Source organism: Equus caballus, chromosome 30 (assembly GCF_041296265.1).
Source record: "Equus caballus isolate H_3958 breed thoroughbred chromosome 30, TB-T2T, whole genome shotgun sequence".
Taxonomy (NCBI): domain Eukaryota; kingdom Metazoa; phylum Chordata; class Mammalia; order Perissodactyla; family Equidae; genus Equus; species Equus caballus.
The window spans coordinates 13,334,473-13,358,283 of record NC_091713.1 but is presented as its reverse complement, the minus strand read 5'-3'; the positions used below and the strand labels follow the sequence as shown (position 1 = coordinate 13,358,283).

At 46.2% G+C, this 23,811-nt stretch overlaps 1 protein-coding gene across 3 annotated transcripts in view; it reads right to left on the bottom strand.

Moving 5' to 3' along the window:
- Positions 1-23,811, bottom strand: part of KIF26B (kinesin family member 26B) — a 441,074-nt gene that overhangs the window by 117,400 nt on the left and 299,863 nt on the right. For all 3 annotated transcript variants that reach the window (XM_023632451.2, XM_023632452.2, XM_023632453.2), the window contains one exon: positions 20,902-21,085. In XM_023632451.2, the coding sequence (XP_023488219.1) occupies positions 20,902-21,085 (184 nt within the window). The remainder of the gene's footprint in view (positions 1-20,901; positions 21,086-23,811) is intronic.

Genomic DNA, 23,811 nt, shown 5'->3' with positions numbered 1-23,811 from the left:
CGTCATGGTCTGACCAGGAGGAGGGAGCAAGGAGAGGTTGAACTTTGGACTCAGCGGTGTCTTCAGGAAGAGCCAGCAAGTAGCATTTAACCCAAGGCGTTCAAATTTTGCTGATTTCCACCTTGAATAGACTCCTTTCAGAGTCATTCACTGATGACCCCACATTCATTCATTGAACAAATGTGTATTAACTTCCGGTTCCTGTGCTGGGTGAGGGGAAGGTGGCAGACGCTAGGATTACAAGGCGATGACTTTTTCAAATTCTCCCAAGGAATTCACTGTCTGATGGGGAAGTTGGAGAAATAATGACAACACAACCTGATAGGTGCACACAAAGGGATATCGGGGCACAGACGAGGATGATTCACACTCTAGCCTCTTCCTGGGGGCTCTCAAGGACTTCTCCAAGGGCAGGGGGCTGGCCAGGCAGACAGCAGAGCTCGGGTAAGGGTGCCAGGCTCTCGGCCACGTGCAAACAGGTAGATTCAGTAACTGTGTTCACAGACGGGAAACTGACTGGTCATGAGAGACACTGGGGAATCGGTGTGCATAGAAATTGGGAACAGAGCCTCACATCCTGAGGCCTGGGCCTGGCTCTTATGGTGACAATGTGCCGACACAGCAGAGCCAACCATGAGATTTTAAGCAAATTTCTCCCTGAAGACCCCTTTTAAGCAATGTGAGTCATCCTATTTTAAGGGCATAAGCTAAGAATTGCCATTTTTTGCCGCCAGGTTGTGTTTTTTGAAGAGTATGTCATATTGAGTGAAAAAGGCAAGTCACAAACCAAACTGGTATTCCTGACCTTCTCCCCCAGCCTCCCAACCCCTGGCACTTCCCAGTCTCTGGGCTTTGTTCTTGGAGGTGGCCGCTAGCATGGCTAGGAGGTGATTTCACAGCCAAGTCCGGCAGAGGGGACAGAGAGCCTGGGGGACAGAGTAGAAAGTCTGATCCAGCCCCTCCTGAAGCTGCCCCGTCAGCCATCGTGGCGTGCGACGGTGATTGCAGCGGCCCTGGGGAGACAGCTCGAGGGGTGGCACCAAGCACGTGCAGCAGGAGGATGAGGTCGAGAAAGCTGGACCAGCCTCACGCCCCCAATGAATCCCTCCACTACCAGGAAAGCCCGGTTTCTGTCTCATCTGTAAAATGCTCTGTAGTAGGGCTGTTGGGAGGGTCAGGTGGGCTGAGGAAACTCCTGGTCAACGATAAGGCACCCTACACATGTGATAGTGGGTAAGACGTGCACAGACGCGCTATTGATCCAGATCAAACCATCAGAGGCAGCACGAGCCACAGGCAGGGTGGTCAGGAGCTCACACTCTGGAGCCAGAGTTGACCTGTTTGACCTCAGGCACGTGACTCTCTGTGTCTGTTTTCTCATCAGTAAAACGGATGATTTAAATGAGTTAATGTGTATAAATGTACTATGTATGTAAACGAGTCAATGTTCGTGTTATAGACTGAATGTTTGTGTCCCCCCAAAACTTGTATGGTGAAACCTAAGCCCCAAGGTGATGGCATTAGGAAGTGGGACTTCTGGGAGATGATTAGGCCATGAGGGTAGAGCCCTCATGAGTGGTATCAGTGTCCTTCTAAAAGAGACCCCAGAGAGCACTCTCGCCCCTTCCCCACGTGAGGACACAGTGAGAAGAAAGCTTTCCACGAGCCAGGAAGTGGGCTGTCACCAGACACAGTATCTGCCAGCACCTTGATCTGGGACTTCAAGACTCCAGAACCGTGGGAAATAAATGTCTATTGTGTACACCCCCCAGTCTACAGTATTCTGTTATAGCAGCCCGAATGGACTAAGTGTGCAAATGTGTTACGTATGCAAATGAGTTAATGTACGTAAAAGTATTGTGTATGTACCATGTATGTAAATGAGTTAGTGTATGTAAATATATAGTGTGTATTATGAGTGTAAATGAGTTAATGCATGGAAATGTGCCATGTATGTAAATGAACCTATGTATAATATGTTGTGTATGTAAATGAGGTAATGTATAGAAAGCACTTGGATGAGCACTGGGCACAGTTAGCACTAGGTAGGTATTAGCTACTATTATTAGATCAGAAATAGGAATGCTATTTCCTTTTTAACTGGGATTCAAACGTGAGTGCTGAGTCAGGATTCGAGAGGCTAGTTCACGTGGTTCTCTGCACAGCGTGCCCTCCCCACCCCGAGCCCTTATGATGAAGCAGTCCACGAGCCTGGTTTGCGTGTGCAGAGGATGCTGCCTCTCTCGTTTCTCCCAGGAAGAAGAGCGGTATACACACCAAATGGCTTCCTTCTGTATCTGCAGCTGCCCAGGCTGTTCCCCACATGTCCGACTCTCTTCCTCCACCACCTACGACTGTCAGTTTGTGCCTGCACCATGGCTGTTTCATTATCAAGAAGCCAAGATCCAGTTGGAAAATAGCCGTGTGCTGTTGGGCTGCAGCACTGCCTCCTGTCTGCCTAACGGCCCTCGTGATACACAGGTGTCTCTGAGCTGGAAAGAGTCCCACCTCCGGAGGGCACCCAGGGACGCGGCTCTGGGGCAGCACCTGCCTGGCTCCAAGGCTCTGTGGTTTCTCGAAAGGGCTGGGGTCACCCTCTGTTTATCGTATCTGCGCAGGCTGCTATCAACCAGGCTTCCCCTTCCCTTAGGGGCTGTGCTCTGGAAGGTGAGACCAAAAAGTCCAGAATCTACTCTCTCCAGAGCACAGGTGAGCCTGGGGGAGGCTACCTGGGTGGACACAGGGGCTGTGCATTGGTCACCGTTGTCTGAAGAACACCCTGTAAGGACAGGGAGTGAGGGGTGGCCGTGAGAGGGAGCTGCAGCTGGAGGGCAGGCTGTCTTCCAGGGAAGCAGCTCACCTGGCGGCAGGTTTGACAACCTGTCTTGGGAGCGGAGAGGCCCACAGGTCGACAGGTTTGCATTCCCTCCCTTTCCCAGAAACTTATGGGGTCCCCAGAACCTCCAGGGAGTGAAGTGAGATGTTTTAAACCTCTGTACTCTGTGAAAGCAACGCAAAACCCTCTTTGTTCTTCTTCTAATATAATTAGGAAGAGAATATAATAAGAGGATTAACATCTGGTGATCTCTGAATTTTAAAACAAATATCACGGCGGAATTAAATTGAAGTAATACCATAAGCTACATTTTCATTTCATAGGAAAGAAATGAAATAGCCAGTTGTTGGGCATGACATTGCACATGTAGCTCAACAAGCCTCTCTCCTCTCTAACAGAAGGAAAGCTCTTTAAAGGCGAGATCTTGGGGGTATCTGGGTCTCCTTCCAAGAGGGGAGATGGCAAATGGCGGATGCTCAATGAGTTGCAGCGAATGAGCAGCTGTGTATTCAAATGAATAAGGACTGAAAAGGTGAGTAAGATACAGCCCTTTCCCTCCACAATTCATGGTCTGTATGGGGGCACATGCACACCGCATGGAGGTGGGGTTAGAGGAACCAGCTGCAGGTGGCAGGTAATACGGGAGCTGGGCCTTGAGGGATGAGCAGCCCTTTTCAAGGCCAACCAATGATGGGGAGATGAGCATCTCTGGCAGAGACGAAGGCAGAAGAACAGACAGGGAGACAGGAAAGGGCCTGGTACCTCAGTAGCATACGACATGGCATTAAAACCTCCTGTCTAGAGCCAAAATGTTGAAAATATTAACTGAAAAAAATAGACCAACCCAAGAACAAATCAAAAACCCTCGTCACTCACTGTCCATTTGGTAGTAAAAACAGAATTCCTTAAATTTTAATTTAAATACTGTGAGCCTGCATACACAAGGGCTTTGAGAAAACACATAGTAACTTCCAGTGTGCGTAGTATAATGATGAGTTGCTTTTCTTACAAAATCTGACAAGAATTCTGCCTCGATGCCTGTCAAAGATTTGAGAGCATCTTCTGTAATACTGAATCACCCAGACAGAAAATGCATTAACTAACCCTCTCTCCTTATCTCCACTTCCCAAGCCGGGGAAGTGAGACGCTGGGACTGACGTCTTCTGAGTGACAACGTCAGGCATTTTGCCTTGCAAATAAACGTGTCTTTCCCAAGCATTATGTGGTTATTCAAGTCAACAGTGACTGAAATTATTCAAACTGAATGTTCTGAGAGGGCAGGCAGGATAATGACACGAGGGGCGCCCTGGCCCTGCAACTTTCTCCTCTCTGATCCCGCGTGAACAGACATTTATCCAGCACCTACCATGTGCTGTGAGGGACCCGGGACGCGGCACGGTCAGGTGCTGTCCCTACCCTCAGAGAGCTCTCAGAAGAGGGGAAGTAGTCCCAACTCAACGCAGTGCCATAAAGGCTGAGTTGGAGCCCCCACGGGTTCTGTGGGGGCAGCAGGAGCCTGAGGCGCTTGAGGAAACTTCCTGGAGGGAATAAGGCCTAAACTCAAGCCTGAAGAACAGTGAATTTCATGCTAAGGAGGAAGATGGGGGAGCACAGCCAAAGGCCTGGAAGTGGGAGGGAGCGGGCCCTTCTGGCAGCACAGCAAATCGTTCACTGCAGTCCCATGGGGTGGGAGGGGGAGGGAAGAGCTGGAGGGCAGACAGCAGCCTCCCGCAGCCCTGGGCTAAGTAATTCAGACTTTCAACTGAGGCAAGGGAGAGCCAGGAAGAAGCCATGTTATTAGCGGGACAGAAGAGGGGTGAAGAATTTGGGTTGGAATGGTGACAGGGCAGCCCTGGCATAATCCAGACTCAGTCCTCTGTTGGGGCCGGGAATCACTCCTGTCCTTCAGAAGAGGCACCTGAGAGGCCGTAGGCGATCCCCGGCTGGCCTTGCAGCTAGGTAGTCATCATTCCATGCTGCTCCGGCCCTGATCCTAGGACCTGAGCTGATCTAGTTTTCTAAGAATCAAGGGCCTTAGTACACAAGACGGATTTCTTATCCCTGAATCCCAAGGTTGCCAGTGACTAGCCTCCTAGTAGTAGCTGCTGTTATCCCCTCAAAGTCACCACTTGCCCCCTTGACCTTGCAACTGCTGACTAAATGCCTCACCTCTGGTTGGATGGACATTCTCTGAGATTGGCCTCAATTTGGACCTTTAGCCAAAACTACCTGTAGCTCACCTGGGCTGCTTCTCCTCCTAGGCTTAAACCCCAGGTCAAGACCCACATGTAGACTCATGTCCCCTCGCATCCGTCTCTCCAACAGCCTCCTAGAGCTCTCACACCGCTGATGCTGGGGATCTCTGTCCCAGCCTTTCCTGGTCCGGAACAACCCACCGAGCCCTGAGCCCCACAGGACCACAGGAGAGGCTTTCCCACAGCCCAAAGCCGCCGTGTGCCTTGCTCGCCCCAGCACAGTCGTTGGAGCTTCGCAATTACCCAGAGGAAGTACGATTAGTTTCCCCATTTTGCAGATCAGGAACTTCAGGCTCAGAGAAATAAGTATCTTCTTGCTATGGTCTGAATGTTTGTGTCCCTCCAAGTTCATACGCTGAAATCTTAGCCCCCAAAGGTGACAGTGTTAGGGGATGGGGCCTTTAGGCAGTGATTAAGTCACGAGAGTAGAGCCCTCATGAATGGAATTAATGTTCTTAGAAAAGAGACCCCGCTGAGCTCCCTAGTTTCCTCTGCCGTGTGAAGATACAAGAAGTCTGCAATCTGGAAGAGGGCCCTCACCAGACCATGCTCGAACCCTTATCTCAGACTTCCGGCCTCCAGAACCATGAGAAATAAATTTCTGTTGTTTGTAAGCCACCAAATCCATGGTATTTTGTTATAGCAGCTGAACAGACTAAGACACTTCCCTTGGGTCACACAGCAAATGAGGAGGAGAGCTGAGATTCTAATGGGTGTCCTCTAATTCCATGTTCTTCCCCCGACACTGTATTGAACTTCACAAACTCAACACGCTGCTGGTGGTGATGATAATGGTGAAAGCAAAGACAGCGAGAGCTTCCTTCTGGCTACCCCTCTGCAAGGAGATCTGGATTCTCTCTCAGACTTCCAGTCAAGTCCACTTAAAATCTCTGAACCCGTTCAGATTTTCTAACTGAAGATTAATATATATAAGCACCAATTATTGATATTACCCAAGTTATTTGGAAAACTCTAGAAATCTAAAATTTAAAAAAATTGTATCTGTTTTTGGTTACATTGCATAGCTGGTGTCTCCCACACAATGCCTGGTACTTCTGAGTAGGCACTCAGAGTGTTTGCTGAATGAGTGTTTCTTGAGTAATACAGGGAGTTAGACCACGGCCTAGATTGAGACAGATGTCACTTACCATCTTGTTTCAATTGTATATTTCACAATGTAACTCTTAGATGGGATTAATTTGGGACATTGGGCCCTTCTGACCATGAGTTTCATATTGCTAGGGAAATGGTATGGCTGTGGGGAGCCAAGGTGGGAGTGGGATAAAGGGAGAAACAAAACATTTTCACAAAGATTACTGTGCTGAAATTTGGCATTTTTGTTCAACACTCATTCTACAGAGTAAGCAGGTGGTGGCCAGCATGAACTGGCAGATGTAAGACTATCCACCTGGAATCAATACCCCACAAGCCAGAGTAAGGATCAGGGCTGCAACTCCATCTCTTCAGAGAGAACCACAAGCCTGTCAGTGCTCACCTGCTGCAGGAAGGCCGAGGTCCTCTTCCGAGGTCTCCAAGGTCTTAGGTTTTCTTCCCAATGCACAGCTCCCCACTTCACTCCCTGGGCTAATCTCTGCATGGTCTCATCTCTAAGCTCTCTTGAACACACATGTCATTCCTCTCCCCTAGAAACTGCTAAATGATTGTGAAATAAGTGGTCCATAAGATGAACTCCCAAAGACATCCTTATTTCAAAAGCTCATAGTAAATGCTCAGTAAATACTGATTGGGTTTGACCTGGGTCATGTCTGAATTTGAGGCCCATCATCCTCTGCATTGGCCTTTCCTCCTCAATGCTGCCTAATGCTTCCTGCAAATCATCTAAAAATGCAGCGATGACTTTTATTTGTCTGCTCAGTCTTCTCACAGGGCAGCATCTTCTTCTACTCGGACACACTCCTCCTCACTCCAACCCTGACATTCCAATGAGAGCAGCTGCTTTCTTACACCCCACACCCAATCTGGGCGAACCCCAGCCCTTCCCTGGAATTTTGAGCTTAAGGCCCGAGAGGACAGGAGTCTGTCCAGTCTGCTGGTAAGATATGACACTTGAGAGCTGTCAGCAGCTGTGTGAGGGGGAAAGCTGGTCTGAACTGAAGAAAAATGAAGCCAAAATATGGGAGGAAGCAGAAACAAGAGATAGAGAGAGTCTTGGAGCACACAGTAGATCCTGGTGCTGGGCTCCCTGACTTTGCATGGTCTGGTTATGAGACAGTAATCTCCCTCCAGGCATCTCCAGTTTATGACAGTTTGAGTTTCTGTTGCTTGAAGCTAAAAAGACTTCTAATTAATACAAAACCCCTTTCCTTCTCTTTCACAACCTCCTCCCATCCCCATTTCATATTTTATCACCTTCAAGTCCACATATTTTTCAAGATAACTTCAGACTCTCACCTATCATTGATGCCAGTCTCATATCTTAACAGGAGTACTCTCAAAGGAAACTAGGCAACACTGGGATTTTGAAAGGGAGGAAGTTTCTCCCTTGTTAGGAAAAGCAGAATGGAGAATGCACAGCTGGAAGATCATGACCCAGGATGGTAGACGGCTTCTCCACGACCGTGAACAAAGCCCATCACTTCACCCCACCTGGGAAAGGAAAAGTACAAGGTCCCTATCACACACTTTCAGGGAATTCTATCCACAAGCAAAGGATGTGTGAGCTCTCTTAAGAAAGAGTCTGTATGAATACAAATGTTTTGCGTGCCCCCGTGATTCATTCATAAGAACTAATTGCAGGAGATCTGCAGGTTAGTACATTAACGTGTTGAAAATGAAACAGAAGTACATCCTTCTCCGTCTGCTGCACTAGCAGTTGTCATCACAATGCAATATGAGCACTGTAGGAATATTATAGTGTACTCAGTAAAAAGGAATGAGGGAGAAAACTCACCGGGAAGCCAATTATCTTGCATGAATTTCAGCTTTATCTGCCATGAGAAGCCAGAGTGATGATAATAATAATAGGTATTTTTAGTTTGAGTTGTCTACCTAAAGAATGATTTTTAACTCTTTTGGATAGCAATTTCTGAGTTTCTTAAGAGCAGAGACCATTTTGAACTCGTCTGTGTATCCCCAAGGTAACCAGCACATAGCAGGTACGTAATACGTGCCTTATGAACGAATCGGTGGACAGACACATGAGGGATGGATGACAGATAAATGAATGAGGGACAGAGTACGCAAAAGCAAGAGAAATAATCATAAAATGACTGTTATACTCTATACTTTAATGTCTTTCAATTCAGGGAGTTCTATCAGCCTGGCATGAGGCTAAGCATTTGGGCGGATATGAAAGCAGTAAAAACCAAGGTCCTCACCATGATGCAGACTAAGGACTCAGTGGACGAGATAAACTACACCCAGAAAACATGAGCACAATATAAAGCAGTAAGTGGTTAATGAGAAGAACCTGTGCTGGGGTAGTCCATGGTACAAACATCAGAGAAGACAGGGAGCTGGCTTGGGGATAGATACGGGTGTTGATGAAAGTAGGAATTCAGCCAGATCTGGAAGAGCAGGTGGACGTAGACGCCAGGCTCATGATGAGAGAAAAGAGTGAGCAGTGGCCAGCAGAGAGGGCAGGCATGACGGGCTCAGGGAGTGTGGCCTCTCCCAGCACTGTCTCCACAGCTCAATAAATACTCATAACACACATCTCCGTAAACAAAAGTTGAAATTCAAACATTTCTATTGTCACTGAGCTGGAGTTCTAGAGAATTCTCAGTGCAACTGAATCATCCAGACAGCTCAAAATGGCCTAGGATGGGCATAAAAATCAAGTCAGTTCCAGGGGGTCCCGTCTCCACCCTAGCTCTGGTCTTGAGTTTGCACTACTCTGGCGTAGGACTAAAGTACAATGGCCTTTTCTCTCATGGAATTTAGGACATTTCTTGGTTGGGTCTCTAAAAAATCATTTTGAATGTTAATTTACTTTCTCTGGTTTGCTTACTGCGTGGAAACATGAGCCACAAAAGGCGATCCACACCATTCTAGCCTTCAATACAAGGGATAAAAGAACACGGTGACAATTTCAAAGCTCTCTGAGATGACGAGGGTGGAGGAGAGCCATGGGACTCTAGCAGAGGGACTCTGGAGGAGGATGGCCCAGTGCCCGCCTCAGCCCGCCTCCACCACCACACAAACGCAGCTGTGGGACTACAGCCAGGGACGTTTGCTTACTGGGCCTTTCTGACACCAAATAACTACATAGGAAGTGTGTAGAGAGACAGTCTCATGGAGCAGTTGGGAGGATGAGTTCTAGAACAGGGCTTCACAGCCCCGCTCCACCACGGACCAGGGATGTGACCTTGGGCAGACTCCTCAAATCCGTTTCAGCTTCCTTGGATGTAAAAGGAGGGTGATTATAACAGACCCTTCCCACAGAGCTGTAACGAGGATTTAACAAGTTAATAATATATGTGAAACATTGAGAACAGTGCCTGCCAGAAAGAAATGGCCAATATGTGATGTATGATCAGGAAGAAAATACTGGAAACAAAGATGTTGGGTCTCCCCATCCACTCTGAAAAGCAGGGTCACCTCTGGGAATTCTCTTGCCCTCTCTCTCTTTTTTTTTTTCTGAGGAAGATTAACCCTGAGCTAAGATCTGTCAATCCTCCCTTTTTTTCTGAGAAAGACTGGCCGTGAGCTAACATCCATGCCCATCTTCCTCTACTGTATATGTGGGACGCCTTCCACAGCATGGCTTGCACCTGGTGCCATGTCCGCACCTGGGATCCGAACCAGCAAACCCTGGGCCACTGAAGTGGAACATGCACACTTGCCTGCTGCGCCACTGGGCCGGCCCCATCTCTTGCCCTCTCTGAATCTCAGTATCCTCATCTATCAGCAAGGCCTAACACTCCCCGCTCCCCCCTAGCCCACCTCTCAGGGCCGTAGGAAAGATCAAGGGAGACAACATAGGTGAAATGCGTGTGAGCCGTAAGGCCTGATACAGATGTGAAGGATCGTCGGAGCAGAATGGAGCCCCAGGTCGTGATTCCATCCATCCATTCATTCACCTAGTTTGATGGTTACTTTTGTGTCAATTTGGCTGGGCCATGGCACCCAGCCATTTGGGCAAACATTATTCCAGATGTTTCTGTGAAGGTGTATTTTAGTTGAGGTTAACATTTACATCAGTACATGTTGAATAAAGTAGATCAGCCTCCACACTGTGGGGGTTCATCCAATTAGTTGAAGCCTTAATAGAAAAAGACTGACCTCCCAGGAAGAACATGGAATTCTGCCAGCAGGTTGCCTTTGACTCGAACTGCTACTCTTTCCCGGCTCTCCAGCCTGCCAGCCTACCCTGTACATTCTGGACTTGTCAAGCCCTCTCTCTCTTTCTCTACACACAGACATCCTATTGGTTCTGTTTCCCTGGAGAACCTTGACTCCACCTAATACACCTACTATTCCTGGGCACTGTGTAGTGCTCTGGTCTCAAAGGCGGACGAGAGAGACATAGTCCTGCCCTCTCGAAGCTTACAGTCAAGAAAGAGATCCACTAAACACGGAATTATGGAGTTCAGCCATCTAAAAGGTGATAAATGCAAGGAAGAGAAACTTAGGGTTTATGAAGGCCTTTAATGGGGCACCTAACCAGGGCAAGCTGCCCCAAGGAAGTGGCATTTCCGCAGATATCCACGCAATCCACAGGCTGCACCTGGAACCAGAGCGGACAGCCTGATTTCAGGGCTGTGTGGCTGGTGGTAATCTGAATGGTGTTTTATGAATCCCGGAGGACATCTGAGGCCCCTGCAGGTGCTACTTTTTCCACCTTTTATAGAACGAGGGATGGAGAAGGGGGAAGGTAGACCAACAAAACCTGATCTCAGTTCTTCCTGTTTCCTGTGATTAACTTTCCACTGCCCTATGTGAAAACATGACCCAGGGAGTATTTTACTGATTGGGTCTTAAAAATTTTGTCCATCACTAAAAACCTGCTGGTGTAAGTGTGGTGAAATACTTTCTCAAAATATTTAAGACAAGGGACAGCTCAAGTTCATGGCGACGGTTCATGAAACTGAGTTTGCCCTTCAGCTCATCCACAGGGAAAGGCATTCCCAAAGGCCCTTTGTCGTCCTTCCCAAACTCAAGGCGGGTGGCGCCTGTGGCCAAGTTGCTGAAGGAAATAACCCTTGGGAAAAAAGGGAGTCCCCTTTTTCTTGCCAAAACCCCGAAAGATCTCATAGAGTGAACCTCTTCTGGGCTTCCTGTTTTGAGGCTCAGAGAGAAAGAGCCAGTAGCAACTTGTTCAATGATGATGGTTGTAGGTGTGTTAGGAGTTTACAAACTGGTTGCACACTGCCTGATCCCATTCTCCCTCACACTCCACGACACACACAAGGCTTTGCGAGAGCCATGCCTGGCCCCAGTTGCTTCTCCATCGGTACCTGCTAAGCAAACTGACTGCCTGGTCTCAGTCCTCTGCCCTTTGCCCCAAACTGGCCTGAGCGCCTCCAGCCTATCAGTCGTGCCTGTGGATTTGCAGAGACAGATGGGGTCTTAAATGCAGAGCAGGTGGTGCTGCCCTGGGCGTGGTGGACCTGAGCATTTCTTGCAGGGACCTGGTGGTAAGCCAGGCCACCTGCAAGCATCTGGGACGGAACAGGCAAGAACACTCCTTCCCGCGGCAGGCCACGGTGAACTCACACTCCCGTGACTAGAACTGAACTCACAAACCTAAGAAGCCAGCATTGGGAAACAGAACGATTTTACCATCACTGGTTTCAGCAAGGAAAAAACTCTGATTAGCTACAGCTGGCACAGTGCTTCACTAGCGAATCCACCAAATATGCATTGTTGGTAGTAAAGAGATCTCAACTGAGCTACAAGTGGACAAAACTTCGGCGTGAATAGGTGGCTGTAGCATGGAACAAAGAGCTGACCAAGGGAAGAGGAAAAGAAGAAGGAGTTTTGTCCCTCGCACTAAATGCTACTGTAACGGTTCTATTTCTAGTTGTTTCATCTAAGAAGTCAAGTACTCAAATCCAACGCTGGAATTTGGGGGTTAGCGTTCTGGACTGCACGATCGTGTCCCCCCTAAATTCAAATTGGAAATCCTAACCCCCAAGGTGATGGTATTAGCAGGTGGAGCCTTTGGGAGGTGATCAGGTCCTGAGGGTGCAGCCCTCATGAATGGGATGGTGTCTTTACAAAACAGACACGAGAGCTGCTCACTCTCTCTGCTGTCTGTCCCACTGAGGTACATAAGAAGATGACTGCCTGTCAAACAGGAAGAGAGCTCTCACCAGACACCAGATCTGCGAGTACCTTGATCCTGGACTTGTCAGCCTCCAGAATTGTGAGAAGTAAGTTTTTGTTGCTTCAACCACCCAATCTATGGTATTTTTGTTAAAGCAGCCCAAATGGGCTAAGACAGCATTACAGGGCAGAACTTAGACGGACTCGTAAAGCAATATGAGAGAACATGGAGGGTCTTATGTTGTGGCTCTGAATAGCTAGAGGATTTTTATTTCAGAAGCTACTTAACAAGCTAAAGCAAAATACGTCTTGCTTTTAAGAATGTATCAGAATGATTTCCCCCTCCATAATGATACATTTTAGTTCAATGAAGCATTAGAAAGGAATTCAAATGTTTTGTTATGCAAGTCATTCAGTAGGCAAGAACAGCCTTTCCTACTCTGAGGCACAAAGGAAAACTTTCTAATTAACTCAGCAGTTTGGACTCACCATTTTTTATAAAACATTACTATCAATCTCATTTTAATGGGATAATTATAGCAAATCATGATTAACTTTCCTTTCAGCTATTAGCAAGAGAAAGACATAGAAAGATAAGATGCTAGAAATGTTAGCTTAAAATATACCTACTCTTCCCATTCTCTTGATATCAGTAATTGTCTAATTGTGCTGAGCCCGACTAAAATGTGGGTTTTGGACAAAGAATGATCAAAAGCCCTATTCTGGCATTATAATCCATCTTATTGCCCTTTGGTTAATTGAGAAAACTGGCATTTATTCCGGAGACAATTTCCTCATTTTATCTTGTGTTTTCATTCCATAAGTCAGGATGCTAATTAGGGATTACATATATTCCAGGAGGCCCCAAACCTGTCCCCCAATTATGGTAAAGGTTTCTAGCCTTTAAAAAGCCCCCTTAGAAATATCACCTTCCTCCTCCTTCTACACGAGTGTGTACACATGTGCACATACACACACACACACCCCTACCATCTCCACTTAACACCTAAAAAACTAGAACCAGTACAATTGAGGCTGAAAGTCACAGAATGGAGGGAAAAGATTAAGAACTGCTCATTCAAATTCTGCCTTAAAGTCTTCACGACTGATCAACTTTTACATTCAAAAGTTTAAGCTTTTATCTTCTCGCACATGAACGGGTTGACAAGCTACTTCATCTTGTTGGGCCTCAGTTTCCTTATATGCAATATGGGAGGATTGGGCAAGATGGTCTTTTGCGAAAATTCCCCAACCAGGGAGGTCAACCACACTTGCTCTTTGCCGTGTACCAGCATGAGGCAGCATCTTCTCCCTGATGTCACTCTCCCAGGGCAACTCATGTGCTGAGGAGTAAGTGGGGCCAAGGACCACTAGGTTTTGTCGTTTAGATGTTCTTGGTGTTCCTACCTCATTGTCATAGCTCCATCATGCAGGATGGATCCTACACAGTGCCAAATGCCCAGTCAGGACGTCGCAAGTACTAAATAAAATTACACAAAAATATTCAACATTTTTTGAGTGTTCTTTTCTAAGCTGGCACTGAAGGGGTACAAAGATGAAAACAACACGATCCCTTTTCCTAACAGGTTTACAACATAGTGAGAGAAACTGAAAAGGGTATTTCGCTAGAAATGTAAGGAACTGAATGCTAGCTTGCCCACAGATACTGCTCGTGCAGGATGGTTCCAGACATCAGCACCTGGAGGACTTCGTGGCCCTGGAACTTAAACCCGAAGGTTTTCAGAGGACCCCAGTTCCTCACCTGGAGCAGGCAGAGGACGTTCAGAGAAGTGAAAACATAGAATCTCCACGAAGGAAATGTAAGCGGAGTTCTCTTCCTCTTCCTGTGCTCTGAAAGCTACCGTAATGGACCTGAGATCTAGAACAGGTAGCTCTGGGCTGCAGGACCAAACCCTTCCTCCCTGCCTACCCAGAGTCCCTTCACCCAGTTTGCTCCTTGTAGACACCTCAGGCAAAGGAAGCCAGAAAACGAGTATTTTATGCATAGTAACGCGCCATCCTATCAGAAATCTGATGCAATTATGCTGAAATGTGCTGCTTACCCTTCCTGGCCTCCATCTAAAAATGAAGACAACAGAAAATTATATCCATACAACTGGACCAGCGGGACTAAGGCAGTCAGCCCAATAAGGGAAAAGGAAAATGACACAGCACTTTCTTTACACGTTTTCCCACAACCTTTCTGTCTAGCGGCCTTTAACGGAGAACCTCCTCCCAACACCTCCTTTCGTTTGCAAGAATGAAAATGGCTAAACTCAAAACTGCACGGCAGAGGGTGGAGAAGAAAGTCCCCGTGACTTAGATCAGTCCAGTTTGCTCCCGAAGCAGCCCGGCACTTCAGCAGCCACGCCTGCCTTTCCTGAGCCCTGGGACTCTGGATGGCGCAGCTGCATACTGCGCATGTGCGGCCCAGAGGCGGGAGGGCGCTGGGGCTCTTGCGGAAACCTCTGCCTCCACGTAAAAAAGGAACGGCGAAGATTAATGAGTCAGAACATTTTCTCCAAGTCTCCTTTCTCTTGAGATACAGATTGGAGGAGGGGTCAAAACAAGAAAGAAAGGAAGGCGAAAAAAACCAAACTCCAACTCCATGAGCTTAACAGACTCAACCCAAACCAACTAAGCACAGAAAAGGAGGACTCTAATTAGGGAGTGGAAGGTCACACGACTTTCTTTCCCAGAAGAGCTGACAATTTAATTTACAAAGCGATCAGGCTGGCTGTCCTGATGAATGTGTATTATTTATGCAGAGTTCTTCTCCACTGCCCCTGCCCGCCTCCAGCACATCAAAATAGAGAACTCACAATTCACTGTGCCCATCTGCAGTGTTTAGGGATGGCATAGTGTGATCCAGAATCTTCCGTCACATTTTAATTCTTTATTTCATATATACTTGAAATGAATGTTAAAGGCTGGCTCAGATCTTTCCTCTTCTCTCTGACAAAGCTTCAGGATGAGGCATGGTAGAAATGATAATGAGGAATTTGACAATTTGCATACTGTGTGAATAACCTGGACTTTGGTGGGCTGGAAGGCATGAAATTCTCCTCCAGCTAACCCGGCATCACTTCCTGAACAAGGGAGAGCCATTTCTACTTGTTGAACAAGTGTATAAGAGCTACATTCGTACCTTTTTAAAATCTTACTTTAATTGAATTTTTCTATCTTATTGTTTTCCTGTTGTAATCAGAATGTCAACTGAACAGGAATCTTGGCTTCCTCTTCCATACAGTGTTGCAAGGGTTTAGTAATTGAATGACTTCTACCCTAAAAATGTTTATAAATCTGTGAAAGAGAATGAGTATCTACTAAAAAGCATACATGCTCTTTTATCTTTTCTATGCTATTAGTTTACACACCAAACAAGAGAAAGTTTATAATTAAACTAAATCCAGACAATATAGGACCTGATGACATGGGCCAGGTAGTGTGTGTGTGTGTGTGTGTGTGTGTGTGTGTGTGTGTGAGAGCTAGAGAGAGAGAGAGAGAGAGAGAAAGAGACTATTCAGAAAATAGACGTTTTAATAGAGGTCAAAAATATGCTGCTACTGGGTTTGAAAAATAGTGCTGAAATAAGACAGATGACTTAAAATGAGGATGGAGAAGAAGAAAGAATAACGGCTCCAGCCCTTATTGCGCAAGAAAAATAATCTGTCCAGGCAAGCAGGTGTATTTCTAAATCGCCACTCTGAGGACTCCACCAACGCGCCTGCCTGTGGGCTGTGTTGCCCCCAGAAGAGAAATCTCAGTGAAGCGCTTCAGAAATGCACAGATGGATGGGCACGGGTGCTGATGGGGATCCACCATAGTGGACACCACACAGCCTTTCTTCTACCCAGACTAGGCTAAGTGGGGATCCCAGGGACAAGGGAACAGCATTTGTAGCTCAGGAGTGGTGGCTGAGGCTGATGCCAGGCAAACATGTTGGCGAGAGTCTAGAGTGTATGAAGATCAGGATATACCCAATCCTTCCTTTGCAGGATGTGGCCCAGAGCAGCCAACCAGTTCCTGTGTACTGTCCCCTTCAGTGGCGCCTACTGCAGTGCCTAGAACACAGTATGTCTATAGATATTCACTGAATAAATCAAGTATGACAAGCCCTCCCCAACCTGTCCCCAGCTTAATTTTCCATAGTTCCTCTTTATGTTTGCACCATCCAGTTTTTTATGATCTTTCCAAATTCTATAGAGTCTGTTCTCTTGCTGCTAGCACTCCTCTATAAGAGTTTTCTTATATTCCCAAAACATGATTGGGGAAAAAAAGCTGGGTATTGATCATGCCATCCTTCTGCGGCATCCCTGAAGATTATGAAGGAAAAAGAAGGCTCCTTTTCCCTTCATGCTTCATGTATTTCCCTGCAGGTATTCTTGTGGGAAGAGGAGAATTAACCAACATAAAGGTGGATTGTCATCATCACAGTTACGATTGTCGGCCATTACCATTCTCACCTGGAAAAGCATTTCTGCACCCGGGGTATGGCGGCAGAGCCAGATACTTAGTGAGCTAAACAGATATCATGGTTTGCTCTAGAAGCTTGTAATCCAAGACAAAGAGCTCTGACTTAAGCTGTGACACACTAACAAATGAACCTTAAACATGGATGTTAATTAATTGAGCAAACAAATTTCATGAAGAGCATTGACTGACTTAGGAGAAGGAACCATTTTCAAACAGATTAGAAGTATCATTAACATATAAGCCAAATCAGTGAAATATAAATGGGGACTAAGCTGCTTTGATCTACTAATCATCTTTATCTATTCATTAAGAATGTCTCTACAAGACCTCTTAGTATAGTTTCTTTATATATCTTGAAGGTTAGACAGAATTATTTTAAGTCTGTAATTTCAACTTTTCCTTAAATCAGATTGTCCTTCATATTGGTCCAAATTGGTGAGATTGCTAAGACTGGAATAATGCATTATAAGATTATAAGTGCTGTAAGGACAGGCATTCTGGCTTGTCCATGATTGCGAGCCTGGGTGACACATAATCGGTGCTCAATAAATATTTGCCAGGTGCCAAGAACTTCTCCAGGTGCTGAGGATCCTGACATCTTTCCTGTGCTGTGTGCACTGTGCTTTTGCTCGAAGTATATTGAAGTCACCTCAAATTCTCCCATCACCACGGCCTCCAGAAGAGCTTCGGCCTCAAGAAGTGCTTGGCGGCCAGCAGTGACTGTGGGTGGAGGGTGGGGGGAGTTGCTGCTGGAATCAGCAGGAGTGGAATGGAGAGCCTCTGCTCTCCCTGTGTGTCTGCTCCTGCCTGTTACGGCCCTTCCTCTCCCAACCATGACTCTGAAAAGGGAAGTGGGTCCTTCTCCACTGGATGAAGCCAACTGGTTCCCAAGGTCATTGTGCTACCACCATGGCTGCATTACACTCTTGTCTCTAGCCTAAAATTTTAAAGGTCATATATATCTAGTGGCAGCGCGGTGAGACAGTAGAAAATAAAATGACTTAAAGGTTCTGACTCGTAGGCTCGATCAGGAGGCACCTGAAAATCTCTTACCCTCTCGGGGCCTCAGTTTTCTTGTTCACTAAATGAGAAGGTTGCTCTAAAGAAACACCTAAAATCCCTTCCATACCTGTGAAAACCCCCCAGGTTCCCTGAGGAAGTCCTCGGGTGATGAGGCACGAGAGGTGGGGGTTGGGCTGGGCTTGCTTCCCCACCCTCCTCAGGTTTAAATAATTAGGTTGTATTGTCAATTCCATCAGGTTTATCTACTTCAGCCATACTAAGATATATATATATATCTCACCATTTGTGTTCTCTATTGAACTCTACCGTATTTCTTTGAGATGTGAACATGTAAATTATGCACAGAGATGAACTGATGGAAGTTTTTCCATATGGGTAAGAACTGCAGTTCCTAATCATAGTGAGATAGGAGGGTGGGAAAAGCATGAGGCTGGGCAAGGAGCCTCAGCTAAGGTCAAGCAGTTGGGCGTCTCGTCCCTGTGGCAGAGGAAAGGCCTCTGGCCTTAAGTGAAGCAGACACTCCTGGTGCAGGAGGAGGCAGGAAGGGAGGTGTGCTTAACGACCTCTTGTTTCCATCACACACACGTTTTCAAGTTACAAGTATCTGATTACTACTTCCAGAGAGCACACTCCCTCCCACTGTCACTTCCTCCCCGCCAATGCAAACACAGCCCCCATGCTCCACAGGACAGCTGCCATGTGGCATACCTTCCATCACCTTCTCTGATACCCCATCTGATGACCCCATCCATGACACACTTCCACGGACAAACTCAGGGCTTCCTGCCATTCCTAGCTGGTTAATGTCATCTCTTTCTCTCCCATTTAAAAAAGGCATATTGGATTGCAAGTGAGTGAGAAGAATAATATCTTCCATTAAAAAAAAGGTGTATGATTTGCAAGTTTTAGTTTACTAATGATTATAATATTAATTGTAGTGGTACCTGCTCTTATACCTGGCTGTGTTATTTATAATTACACTTATCTCTGGCCACTACATACAGTATGTCATGAAGTCAAGGTTGGACCAGCGCCCCCGAAACTTCTTTGCGGCCAGTGCTGACTCATCCTCCTGGCTGGTAACAGTCTTTCTGCTGGGTCCGTCCCTGGCCTTGGTGCCCTGATCCCCTCGTCCCAGAATTCAAGGGAAGGGGGTAGGGATTCGGGATGGGGGAAGGAGGAGACCAAGGCCTGGGTGTTAGGCCCACCTGAAGCTGCATCTACATTGACCCTTTTAGGAACTACAGCCAGGGCCACTATGATGGATACAGGAAGATGGTTTCTTATGTGGTTCATTTCGAGGTATCTTAGACAGGACCTTAGAGGGTGTGTGAGAGCACCAGGCTGGCTAATAACCTGGTGCCTCTTCAACATGATAGTATTTAAATACTTGTTCACAGTTACAGAAGTGAAGTTGGATGTTGCTCTAAGAGGAGAAGGAGACTGCAATGGGAGCTCCATTTCATTCTGTCCAGGGCACTTCAGCTCTGGTGCTAAAGTTCCAAACTCTTCTCAGCAAAACAAAAGCCTATGTACGCTTCAAAAATGGTTCAGATGGTAAATTCCATGTTATGTGTAATTTGTCATAATTAAAAATAAAATTTTTTAAAAAGGCCTGCAGTTACATGTACCCACCCTCCTTAGAAGGCAGCATATCAACCTTCTATTGTGGTGCCCCCGTGGGGGTGTCACTGCCCTTGCTCAGCAGCTCCCACCCACACGAGTCCTCTCCCAGAGAGGAGTCCTGGTCCATATGGTTTTCTCCATCTCCTTCCATGGCCGGTGATGCTACAGCAGCCCTCCCAGGCTGAGTCCAGGCTGCTGCCCTGCTGCCATGTTTCTCACTTGACTTCTGGGCCAAGGAAAGCCATCAGCTGAAAACGACTTGCCCTGCCCAATGCCATGGAAAATTCCAGGACTGCATGCTTTCCGTTAAAGTAAGCATTGCTCTACTCAACATAATCTTAAAATTTAAACGCTGTTGGAAAGAGTAACATAGCAAGTTCATACCTTCCCAACAGGGTGGTGAAATTGGGGGTGGAGAGCACAGGAGGAGACAGGAGTAATGCAGAAAGGAGGAACGCACAAGGGAAGAAGGGGAAAAGGGTGCCAATGTGAACTCCAGAAGGACTACTGAAGTAGGCTGGGGCCACCGAAGACCACGAACCTGGCAATAAGCATGTTTGGGAGTCAAGGGGAAAGGGAATCTGTGATCAAAATAAGTAAAATCCCAGTCCCCATAGTTTAGCAGCTGTTCCCTTCAGCAAGACCTACAATTTCCCAAAATGAAGCCTAAGGCTGGAGTCACATTAAGTCAGCAAGGGACCGGCGAGGTTGTATGCAGCATCCTACTTCTGATGAAAATAAAAGAAATAAAACAGCTACCCCTTTCTTTAGCTAAACCTTTTTATAAATCCCAGTTTATTTACCAATTGAAGAGCAAACCAAAAGTTACTTCACCCAGACGTTTATCTCAGAAGAGAGAGTTTAGAGATGACATTTAAAAACAAAGTCATCCCAAACGGAGCTGAGCAACATCTCGTAATAGCGTTCCCACATCTCTTTCTAAGTGTTTCTAACAATTCAAAATTGCGTTTCTTGGCTAGAATGGCACAGCTGAAAATGCTCCCTAGAGATCTCATCACTGGTCTGGTTCAAAAGCAGAAGTTGTGATTTCTCTCAAGAGGAGGAAAAAATGAAAGTGTCACAGGAAAATTACGAAGCATCTTTATGTCTTATTCTTGTACTGTGTCTTTTCTTGGTCTTCTCCCTCTGCCTTCTTCTGTCTTTTGCGTCTTTTCTTTAAATGCTTACAGTTCTATTAAACAATACTAGGCTGTTTTTCTCCTGCCAAAATCAAACCAGATCTTCAATAATTGGAATGTCTTAGTTTACTAATTTACTATTTAGTATACGTAACAAAAAAAATGTGCCGTACTTCCAAACGAATTTCATTCTGTCTCGTTTTTTTCCCTGTCACCTTCTTGTTTTAACACACAAACAGGAGCCCTCATTTTCCTCTCATCCCCTGATACAGACCCCACACCCTGAGCCAGTGGTGGAGAGGGCAGAGGGGCCTACCTTGCCCAGGCCTGGGGTGTCCTTCACCTTGTTGACAGCCCTCAGCAGACAGGGTGGGGCTGGGGGAGGGGATGTCTGCAGGATGCCGCTGAAGCTGGTGGCAAAGAGAGGTGGCTCGGCAACAGAAGAAGTAGAAGGTCGATGTTTCTTCTTTTTAGAAGACAGGTTTAACTTCTGGGCAGCTCTGGAGGGAAGAATGCAGAAAAGAGACAATAAGGGAAAAAGTATGGTACCATCAGAGATGCTACAGTTACTTCATTTTCCTTCTCTTAAAGAACTGCCTAGTTCTTCTTGAAGCTTCATAGTGCTCTCCTCGTCCTCTGAGTGTTCAGCAGTAACCCCTGACTATGACTGAGGGAACTTAATGAGCTGCCCAACCATTTACACAGCAGAAACAGGCCGTAAAGTTGCATGGTTCTGCCATTGCCATTTACAAAGAGTTGTTTGTTATCCACAAACGCTCAGCTTAAGCAGAAATAAAGTTGGTCATCTTTAGGGATAAACGGCCCCTTATTACGTTAATCATTCCATAACTTCTCTGGTATAAACTCAAGTGTGAGAGACCTTATGAGCTATTTAGAAACCCTAACACATTGTAAAATCCAAACCAGTCTGATGAAGAACCGCGTGGTGATTGATCAAGGCATGCTTGGTATATGGTCGTGGAAGAAAAACACACGCCCCAGTGCAACGGGAAGATGGAAATCTGGTTTTAGAAACATAGCACCGAATCAGAATAAGCTCCAGCCGGGGGCAGGGTGCTGACATGATGGGCTGCTCTTGTGCAAAACAGGCTTTTGTGCAGGGTGGTCTGAAACACAAAATGCAATTCATGGACAAGTGCAAGGAGCGGGGCGGTCAGAGTCACGGAGGTGGCACAGAGGGTGCAGACGGGGAAAGGCAGGAGGGAGGTTGCCGGAGTCAGTAATAACACGGGTTGTTCACATCACGTCTTCCATCATTCCAACGTTCTGTAACACCTAAAACACGATGGTCTTAGAGGAGAAGAGGAATCCAAGATAAGGGACGACATGAGGCATTTCACAGACCATAAGATACGCATTTCTGGATTAATTCTTGGTGTTTTCACACTATGTTTCTAAGAATTCCAATTTCCTTATCAAAAGTTATTAAACATCTGAGCTGCTGCTTAAAACAAATAGACTGACTTTATTCTACAGATCAAAACCTTATAGTCTCTCCAGTGTTCTTACCAATTACATGACAGGTCAGAAAAGAGGCTGGTCAAAAACACAAAATCAGCATTGTTTTGCATCCCTTCTCATCTTAATGATCTGGAATAGTTGGTTTTAATTTTGTATCGGTAATTATGATTTTGACAAATCCAAACTTTTGAGCTACAAAATTACCACTGCACAAATATAGCAAAGGGAATTACCATTTCAAAGCTTAATTTTTCTTAGCTGTAAAACTGGAAATCTATTTGAGAAGACTGAAACACAGAGGAATAGGATACAGGAGGAATAACAGATTTTGATGGAATGATACCCCAACAGTCCCAATACCATGTGCCAAACTTTGGGAATTCTACAGTCACTCAACTGTAGGATGATGAAAAATGAGGGGCACCAGAAGCACATTTCCACAATGTTTCTTTTTCCAATCAGCGAAAAGAAAAATCGAGGAGTAATTTTTTTTTTCATGATCTCATTGGTACTCTTCCTGCTGCTTTCTTTCTAAAATTAAAGGTGAAGTGGAAATGTTCAGTGACTAGTCCGGTGCCTCTCTTGGCAATTTTCATTACTCTTTGAGATTCTCTCCCTAAATGAACAGTGACTCATCCAGAGGTGTGTGTCAGCATTGCATTCTTCCGACACCCACTCCTCCGCTCAGCGACCTCTCACTGTCTTCAAGCCAGGCTGCTATAGACGTAGGAGAGCTAGAAAGAAGGGGGAAGATGATGACCTGCTGGCAACTGAAAGGTGGTGTGTATCCATTCACATTAGGATTCTTTTGTATGGTGGCAAAAGGACTGGAGAGTTGCTATGTTTCCCATTCCCCCACCAGTTGGGGTTCCTAGTCCAAATGGGGAGAGACAGAAGGGAGTGAACAAAAAGGCAACTCAGGAGAGGTAGTGGCCTGCTGGCTTTTTCCTTTTCCTTATCTCTACCACCCATGCCACACACTCGTCAACACAGACCCTGCAGGGGAAGACAGCGAGGGTCCTTGAAACTAAAGCATATGAAGGACATCCCAAGGACATCACCCCACGGCTTCACCCCTCCCTTGCTCCCTCCCTCTCCTACAATATCAATTTTCACTCTATGCTGCATCATTCTCAATGGCATATAAACATTTTGTTATTTCTCCCATCTTAAAAAATAAAACACAAATCCTTCTATTGATTCTTCTTCCCCAGTCAGCTACTGTTCTGTTTCCTTGCTCATCTTCGCAGCAAAACTCATGGAAAGTGTTGTCTATACTTGCTTTCTCCAATTCCTCTCCTTCCATTCCCTATAAGCTCGTTCCAGTCAGGTGACCATCCACTGTTCCTCTGAAACTGCTCTGGTCAAGGCTACCAGTGACCTCGATGGTTGCTCAATGTAATGGTTCTCAGCCCCAGCTTCCCTGACCTATCAGAGCACTGAGTGTATCCTTCCTCCTTATATACGTTATTCTTGAGGCATCCAGGACATTCCTCGTCATTCCTTGCCAGCTTCCTTTGCTGGTTTCTTCTCTTCTCCCCAACCTGTCAGTGGTGGGGTCCCTCAGGGTTCAGTCCTGGGTCCTCTTCACTTCTACACTCAATCTACTGCTGTTTTCTTCCAGGATCACAATTAAATAATACCATTATGCCTATGACTCCTAAATTTTTATTTCCAGCTTAGATCTCTCTCGGGAACTCTATATTTATTTATCCAACTACCTCTTCAAACAATTCCACTTGGA